The 9,171-nt window shown below is 36.4% G+C and overlaps 1 protein-coding gene across 1 annotated transcript in view; it reads right to left on the bottom strand.

Annotated features, from left to right (window-relative positions):
• abcc2 (ATP binding cassette subfamily C member 2) overlaps nucleotides 1–9,171 on the bottom strand; it is a 34,403-nt gene that overhangs the window by 17,581 nt on the left and 7,651 nt on the right. The window contains exons 6-16 of the mRNA XM_015377701.1: nucleotides 8,874–8,929; nucleotides 8,449–8,695; nucleotides 8,116–8,303; nucleotides 4,351–4,528; nucleotides 3,473–3,727; nucleotides 2,729–2,794; nucleotides 2,411–2,548; nucleotides 2,178–2,324; nucleotides 2,009–2,093; nucleotides 1,853–1,919; nucleotides 1,352–1,478 (exon numbers count right to left, since the gene is read on the bottom strand). Coding sequence (XP_015233187.1) covers nucleotides 1,352–1,478; nucleotides 1,853–1,919; nucleotides 2,009–2,093; nucleotides 2,178–2,324; nucleotides 2,411–2,548; nucleotides 2,729–2,794; nucleotides 3,473–3,727; nucleotides 4,351–4,528; nucleotides 8,116–8,303; nucleotides 8,449–8,695; nucleotides 8,874–8,929 — 1,554 coding nt within the window. The remainder of the gene's footprint in view (nucleotides 1–1,351; nucleotides 1,479–1,852; nucleotides 1,920–2,008; nucleotides 2,094–2,177; nucleotides 2,325–2,410; nucleotides 2,549–2,728; nucleotides 2,795–3,472; nucleotides 3,728–4,350; nucleotides 4,529–8,115; nucleotides 8,304–8,448; nucleotides 8,696–8,873; nucleotides 8,930–9,171) is intronic.

Raw genomic sequence — 9,171 nt, 5'->3', positions numbered from 1 at the left:
TAGAAAATGGAAGAACCACAGGGGACAGGGCGACTAGACTGTATTAAGGAGAGGATGACCGGGGCCATATATTGTGAGGTTTTGGGGAACAACCTCCTTCCCTCAGTTAGAACATCAAAGATGTGTCAACGCTGGGTCTTCCAACATGACAATGACTTGAAGTACACTTCCAGGATAATCAATGAGTGGCTCTGGAAGAAGCATAATCAAGGTTCTGGCGAGGACTAGCCAGTCTACAGATCTAAACCCAAAAGAGAATTTTTGGAGGGAGCTCAAACTCTGTTTCTCAGCAACAGCCCAGTAACCTGACTGATCTAGAGAAGATCTGTGTAGAGGAGTGGGCCATAATCCCTGCTGCAGTGTGTGAAAACCTGGTAAAAAAAACCCAAAAAACTACAGGAAACGTTTGACCTCCTTAATGGCAAACAAAGGCTTCTTTACCAAATATTAACATTGCTTTTCTCAGGTGTTCAAATACTTATTTGCAGCTGTGTCAAACAAATAAATAGTTAAACAATCATGCATTGTGTTTACAGGATTGTTTTTTTGACAGTGCAAATGCCGCTACGATGACAATTTCAGACTCCTGCATAATTTCTAAGCGGGAGAACTTGCAAAAATAGCAGGGTGGTCAAATACTTATTTTCCTCACTGTATTATGACATTATAAGGGGAACAGAGCATTTTTAGCACACATTAGCTAAATGAAGAAAGGCGATGATAGAGGTGAAAGATTTTCAATTAATTTGTGAATATCATACCCAGGCTGCAGGACACACATGACCGTTACAATTTGTTTATAATGTACATTTTGCAGAATATGGGACCTTTAAGTGCAAGGATCTGATGGAGAGAATGTCTTTATTTTCTCAGCTAAAAACTTTAAGAAGTCAACCAATTTAGGTATTTTAAGGAACTGTGAGGCACTTTTTTCATAAAGATCTGAATGACCTGTTAAAACCTTTTATATTTAAATAAAAGTCTTTTAGCTAAGCTGTAAATTCCAGTCATTGGGATATTTAAATTAGTTCCTTCTCACAAGCCTTTTTGAATAAAAATTAAAGACATAATAGAAAACTATATGCAATCCAAGAGTAATAAACAGGTTTTCTTGGGCTTTAAAAGTAAGAACAAGATGACCTAACAAGACCTATTTTTAAAAATATATCACTTCTGCATACTTTTGTAAACAGATTTTCAGAGCGAAAGAAACACCTAATTATTAGACTGGCTCACCCACTTTTGCAAACTTGAATCTTTTTGTGAGCCATAAACAAACTGCAGAAAAAAAAGACATTTCGAAGCATACCGTTAAAATACCACAAACATTAATCAAGAAATTAATCACTACCTGAATGTTAATGAAGCCATCAGTGCTGTGCAGCTCTCCTAGAAGGGCTGAAACAAGTGAGGATTTCCCTGATCCCACAGCTCCCACTACAGCTACCAGTCGACCCGGCTTAATGTCCAGAGACACACTGAAAATCAAAGTCAGAAAAAATATTCTATACACTCCAACATATACAAACATTAATAGGGAATTAATTTTGTGGTTATATTCTGTCATAAAAAGCATCATAAATAAATATGTGTGTGTGTGTGTGTGTGTGTGTGTGTGTGTGTATGTGTGTGTGTGTGTGTGTGTGTGTGTGTGTGTGTGTGTGTGTGAGCAAGGTGGCCTACAAATCTAGCAAAAGATTATAAGAAGAAAAAAAAAAACTCCTACTACACTCTGTTATTCTGGCATACAATAAATAGATAAAAATGGAACTCCAAAATGAAATTGATTGATTTAATATATTATGGTTTTAACTGCATAGGAACAAATTCATAGTAAACCCAACAGACTTACTCTTTTAGGACAGGTTCAGAGTCTTTTCCCCATGCAAAGGAGCCTTTTGTTATGCTGACAGCAGAGTCTAGGTGAGAAAAGTAGATCAATGCATATAAACAAAATCACAAATTAGACAGATTTGGTCCACATATAATCTCAGGATAGATAACTTACCAACATCTGGGTTGTGACGCACAGTGTCACTGTCAAGATCATCTCCTCCCAGAAACTTCTCCAATCTCTTCTTAGACACTGTTGTCTGAATTATGAATGAAACATGCAATTTGAGTTTTATTACAGCTCTAAATGGGTGTAGATACAGCAGTTAACACCATTTATTTACCTGCACAATTGAAGCAATGAGCATAGGCAGCATGGCCAGTGGAAATCGAAGGATGTTGAACAAAGAGATTGAAGTGAAGGCTTTTTCTGGAGTTAATATGTTCTCTGAGCTTACGCCAACAAATACAGCAAATGTGACCAGAGAAACCTGTTTGGAAACCAAGTACAGTCAAAATTGATATCAAGCACAGTTAAAGTCTATTACTCACTTTTTAAACATCTAACGTGACTCACCAAAGCAGGGGCACAGGTGAAGATGAAAGTGGAGACGGAGGTGAGATAAGCAAACCTCTTCATGACCTTCAACTCTTTTTCTCTGATATCTTTAACTTGAGTCTGGAAGGATGGCTCCCATGCAAACAGCTTTAGAATCTTATATTTTAAAAATAAGAAAGAAGGAGAATGAGAGAAGTTGAAGCGGTCTAACCATCTGAAAATAGTTACAGAATCCTAATTCCATTTTTATAAATAAGATAAATTGTATATGGAAGGTGCTGTACAATGCTAAAAAAGGTCAAACTATTTCACATTGAAACAGATAAATTGGATTACCTTTATTCCATTGAGCATTTCATTCATTATCTTCAATCTCTTGTCTTTGAACTTCATGTTTTCTACCTTAAAAGAGATATAATGCATTTCATTATCAACCTCAGGTTTTAAATAAAAACTTCAGATAAAAATGAAAATCGGCGATCTAGTAGAGTGGTTGAGGGTTTCTACAATCATTCAAAGCCATTTATAAAATAAAGGTTTGATAAATTGGGTCTAAGATCAAGACTAGACCCTAACAATGTGACTAACAGTTAAAGCCATTTTCTTGTATGTCTCCGTGTGTTAGCTCTTAAAGCCCTACCCGACTAAGCCTTACAAATTTCCTAAAATATGTTGAAATCCTGGAATTCATTTCAATCAAGAATGGCTTCATCTCTATTGTGTTTGTCTTTTCCCACAACATATTTACCCTCCACTCAACATTAATTACTATGTCTTCATACAGCAACCACCTTCTATTAGAAGGACCTTACAAGTCTTTGAAATTTTAAGCCTTCCCTGATTGTGCTTATTATTATTTCTGATCTAAATATTTATTTAAATCCTGGTCTTATGTAATATTCTGAATTACATTTTCTTTAGCTGTAAAACATAATCATTAAAACTAAAATATATATCACACTATAATGTTTCAGGGCAAACTACTCAAATGATGCTTATTTTCAAAAATACCAAAGCTGGCTAAGATTAATTTAGTGTTGCAGGTTGGCCGGATGAAACTGTCTTTTCTTTTACATTTACCTGAATTTTTCTGGCCTTGGCAGCCAGCAGTCCATTAATTGGCGCCAACAAAACCATTACTGCAAGCCCTGCCAGTGTTGAAGGTCCCAACTCCATCCACAGGAAGACAATGGAAACAACGATCTGCAGAGGGCAGGACCACAGCAGGTGGATAAAGTTGGTCACGTCGTTAAAGCGCTGGGCATCTGCTGACATGAGGTTCACTGTTTCGCCAACTGTTGACTCTTTACGGTTATCATTGGACATCACCAACGCCTTTAAAAGAGAATAAGACAAAAAGGAAAATTAAGTTGGAAAAAAAAGCATGGTATCACTTAATTAACACCAGTTAAAGGAATATATAACATGAAGCATTGTGTTCATAGAAAAAAAAAAACAACTGTTTCTGATGCAGCTAAAAATAATCATAGGTTAAAACACATTTCCTAGTATAAAGACTAGATAAGTTAAAGTATTTTTTAGTACATTCTGCTGTCTGTACAGTAACCCATTTTTAAGAACTGGTATGAGCTGGTTAATCAGTCCTGCTCTCTGCTGTGGTAGCCACTCCTTCAGTCAGCTGCTAAACAGATATGCTGATCATAGCTTGATAATAACCTTTAAAAACTTTATTGTAAGCTACAGTAGCTAAACATTTTTTTTTACTATAGCTACGAATGTTTCCTACAGCCAGAAAAAAATGATAATTCTGCGTTCTTAGCTATCTTATCAAAATAGCAATAAACTTTTATTTGTTTTTTTGCAGGTTTGAACTTTCTGTGAAAAAAAAAACTGTTATACACAGTATTCTTGAAACCCCATGTCGGTCATGTTAAGAAAAAAAAAACCTTGCTACCTAGCATATGTCAAGCTTTCAGTTCTTTTGTTTGTTTTTTTACCTTTTTGTACACGGCAGCCATGAGAGCAGTTCGAACTTTCATCCCCAAAACAAAGCATCGTTGAAAATATTGCTGCAATGTCAAAGATTGCAGAAGAGCCACCACCAGCAGCAGCACTGCATACAAATATCCTTCCCAGACATAGCTGGATTTGTCCTGGGTGAAGGAGATCATCAACCTATGTAAGGTAGAAAAAAAAAACATCAGAAAAAATAAAAATCAAAGAGTACAAATTTGCATAAATCCACCTTTGTACAATATCATGTGGGCAGCTTCTTTAACCGAGAAGAGTTGCACTGCATAGCTTCATGAGTTGGCAATGTGGGTGAAGTGTCATGCCCAAGGACAGAATGATGAACAGACTAAGCTGGGGTTTGATTCTCAGACTGCAGGACTAATTCCTTTGATCTAAAGAACATTTCATTGTGTTTAGATAAGAGGTTTGTAATTTGACTGCACTGAAGAACCAAATACTTGAGGCAGATCCACCAGAAAAGTAACATAGAGTATCTCTACTGTTTACATAATGACTGTAGCTGCTAAAATGTTATATTTTAGGCTACTGGTTGCGTTCTCTAATGGTAGGGTTTGGCCTTTTAATGAAGAATATGCAGGTCTTACTTGGACTTATTCTAAAAGCCATTTATTTCCATAAGCTCCTCTATTTCCACAAAATAAAACAACATAAATTGAAACCAAGCACAGTAGAAAACCGTTTGCCCCTTTTCATTTAGCAACACCTGAACACAATGACACTTGACCTTAAATAACCCCATCCCCCTTCCAACATAATCAAAGCACTAAAAGAAATGCACCCCCTTGTGGATATAAATACAGAAATATATTTTTTATAAAACTTTGCAAAGGGTCCATACTAAGTGTTTACGTACCGGAAACATCAGATTTTGGAGTATACCCAAAAGAATTACAATTTATAAAATAGTGTGCACGCACAAGAGCAAGCCACGTTAACCTTAAAGATGGAGGTAAATGTTTAATTGAAAGGGCTCCGGAGTCATAGATTACCATCAATACTTGAGCCTTGAGATATTCAGATACTAATGACTAAACAGCACAGCATCTATCATGTTTAATATGTGTAAAAAATGGCTTCATCGTTGCTACAACATCTATAGATGTTTTCCAATCTTTTGTGGGTTATACTGTGGCATCAGAATATCTTCCCTCTTTTGCCCATATTAAACATGTAAATGATTTATATCTATAATTTATGAATATATTTTGAATTCTATATGTTTCTTGGACTCCAGGCCAGCTGATTATCTTTGCATTCGTTCCTCCAGCAATAAAACTGGACCCTGATTGTGCATGATACAGCATGTGAGTGATATTCACTATAGCTGATGACGGGAATGGCTATGTCAGCGTAGCTATGGATGTATATATATATATATATAGATGTGGGACAACCAGACTGCTTTGCAAAAAGGTCTTTCAATCACTGATCACTGGCATTACCCAAAACCTTCTGGCAGCTGCATTTTCTTTTCTTTGAACAGAGTTTCCTTTATGTTTTTTGTATACTTAAATCCTTGAGGTGTTCCGTTTTATTTGAGGAGCTACAAAAGCTTAAAAGACTGTTTTACAAATAAGACCAGTTCAATAGTTCTGTTTAATTTCAAAGCTCCTGATAAAATGCATAAACACATTTCAAATCTTATTTATTTTGATGTGAAAGCCCAAAGAACAAAAGCTTGACAACAAATACTTTTCTTGGGAACTTGATCTTATAATAACGTGTTTAAAATTGAAACAAAAATCAAATGTCCTATGATTAGTATCCCTAATAAAATTTCTTTGAGTGTTGGGAAAGTATTCCCATCATATTCTAGATACATTTTGTCGATAATCAGTAGCAACCATCTAGCTCAACTCAGACAACGATGGCAACTCCATATAAGGTGAAAAATGTAGAAAAAATAGGTGCGTGCGGACTGCAGTTCTGTTTTCTGGCCACTGGTGGCAGTATCATTAGAAAACTCTATAATGCTCCTTAACTACCTTTCACATTTTTGTATTATTAGAACAATTAATGTTTGGAAGGTTGCTTTAAAAAAAATAGCTAGTTATGGTAATTTATCTCTAAAAATAATTTGGTATTAACTCCTTGAAATGTGGTTGGTGGCCACACAAAGTTAACATAATGGCAACAAAATCTAATAACAGAGAGACTTGGGCTGCTCTGCTGATTGCCTGCACCTGTTTCTCATCAGCTCAAGACTACTAGTAGTTGGCTACCAGCACATCAATGCCAGAGTGTTAACCTTAAATGGTTTTCTAGCCCTCCTGAGTCCTTACATTGTTTTCCCTGGTTTCTCTACTCTCACCTTGTTAGGGGGGCACTGCTTTAGGCCCCTTTGTTCTCTTCAGGAAAATAAAGCCTTTGGATTTTGTTCCTGAGCAATCTTCTTACACCACAATTCTCTACGGACTAGTTGTGATCTCTTGGTGCATCTACTGGCTGGCAGCTACAGACTCCTCTCCACAGTTTACAGTTAAACCTGATCCGCCCTCCACCGTGCTCACAAGACTCTCCTTCCTCCTCTGTCCCAACACTTAGACCACATCTCACTCCTCCCAGGCGGAATCATCTCATCTTCCAAAGTCTCCTGGTTCCCCTGCTTTCGGCAACGTCAACTACCTTGGTAATACTTATTTTCTGTGTAAATAAACATTTAAAAGACTGCATTGTCTCCTGAAAGTGTTTTGCATGTGGGTTAGACAAATACCTGAAACCATGACAACTTGCTGGCCATTTATTGATGGAACCACACTGGATATCAGCTATAGAAGAAAGAATCTCTTATTTTTATTTTAAAAGAATAATGCTTCTACCATCACTGTCACTGCCCCTTTGATAATCCACCTTTCTGATCTGTGCAAGTTTAAATAAAATTTTGATGCACAAGCTGTGTTTATATAGTCAAGAAGGATTCCCCTCTCTTTGTGATGGGAGAAGGGATTACAAAATTTGATGAAATACCACTCCACGATGTGTTTTGTCCTGAACTTGAGGCTCTTGCCATAGAATTTTTTTTTTTTTTTTTAATTTGCATTTGTAAAAAAAGAGTTTGTTTCACGTTGTCTTCCATCAGAATTACCAACCTTTTCTGGTTTGTATCAATAGCCGACTAATAACCTGATGCCTTGTCTGCTTGCAATCTCCATATTACCCACTCTAATTACAGTTGAAGTGCTGTGCACATTTGAAATTGACATTTACAGAAGTTAAAAATAACCAGTGAACAAATTATATTTGTGTTATTTTACTGGCCATGATTTTTTTTTTAACTCCTTGGTGAGGTAATTAAAAATGAACAATGTATTGGAGAGAGCAATTAGATCATCTTATGCTGGGGAAGGGGGTATGCTTCTTCTCCCACTGCCCTAGTGTTATCAGTGTATGCTTTGAGAAATCAATGAGTAGTAAATAGTTAAACTACACGTTTAGACATTCAGTAGGTCAAACTACAGAGCTGCAAAAGCTTTGAATCGAAATTGCTCTGATCTTAAAAACAAAAAAAACCTGTTTGTGTGAGGCATTGTTTTATATATAAAGATAAAACAGCGTATCTTATTTATGACAGAAGAGATTCTTACATGATAAAAGGTAAGTACACATCATACTGAAGTTCAGTTTTAAGAAAAAGGAACCTGATTTAGTTGCACCTATGCTGCTAAATAAAAGACAATCAAGAAAAACTAAAATATTCATTTGGTTATTTTTTTATAACTGTGACTTACTTTAGGAGTTGAGGACTGACAAAAGTCAGAAGGTCCTGCACAAGTTTGTAGAAGGCAGATTCAATCAGAATCCCTTTAAATGTTTTGGAAATGGTGTTAACCAGCCATGAATTTGGATAATCTGTTTTCTCCTTCTTCTTTTTCTCCTTTTTCTTCTTTTTATCATCGTCTTTTGTTCCCTTTTCCTCCTGTTGCAAAAAATGTAAGTACATTCTTTAGGAACACGGGAAAATATTGAGAACACCTAAAAGAAAATTTAGATGATTGCTAAAAATAAAGTGATCTTGGAATTAAAAGTCAGGGCGGTCCTTTGGAGTATTTAAAGGTTCTCACCATCATCAGTACATCCCGACTCACACCTTTCCCCAGACCATTGCTTTGAGGGACGTCTTCCACTGTTTTTCCTTGGTTTTTGATCAATCTGTTCTTCAGCTTTTTTTGTAATCGGATCCGAGCTAGACCCAACTCATACATCATGTGTTGATTGAAACGCTGACTGATGTAGGTGGTGTTGTCAGCCTCATTCAGATCCCACATGTCCTCCTGAACCAGGGGTTTTTTGTAGCCCTTCAATGCCATGCTGGAAGAACAAGATACAGCCTTATATTGAGGACCAAGGGCACATTCCATTGTTGTACATTATAAAAGGGCTATTTTCACAAGCTGCTTTGCATTTTTGTTTATTTTTTCCAATTTTATCTATCTATATGATATCCTGTTCATTTGTTGCACCAGCAGATTTTACGTATCCAATTTACCTGTTAAACCAGTTAAAGGTGATTCTGCTCAAGAACGCTGCACCAGCCTCTGGATTCTGCAACAAACACCAGAAGTAATATTATTAATTAATTTACTGTGAGAAAGTTATGGAGCTAAATTTGTCTCAATTTTCACAAATACACATATGTGATTTATACATGCACAGTACAAGCTCAACACACACACAGCAAGATTCACGCAAGCACAAAACATCCACACTCACACAGTACAAGATCCACACACACACAGCACGATTCATGCAAGCATATCAGATTCACCCTGCACAGCACATGACTC

This window comes from Cyprinodon variegatus, unplaced genomic scaffold (genome assembly GCF_000732505.1).
Source record: "Cyprinodon variegatus isolate N-32 unplaced genomic scaffold, C_variegatus-1.0 Scaffold157, whole genome shotgun sequence".
Taxonomy (NCBI): Eukaryota; Metazoa; Chordata; class Actinopteri; order Cyprinodontiformes; family Cyprinodontidae; genus Cyprinodon; species Cyprinodon variegatus.
Note: the sequence above shows the minus strand (reverse complement) of the source record. Positions and strands in the feature narration are given on the sequence as shown.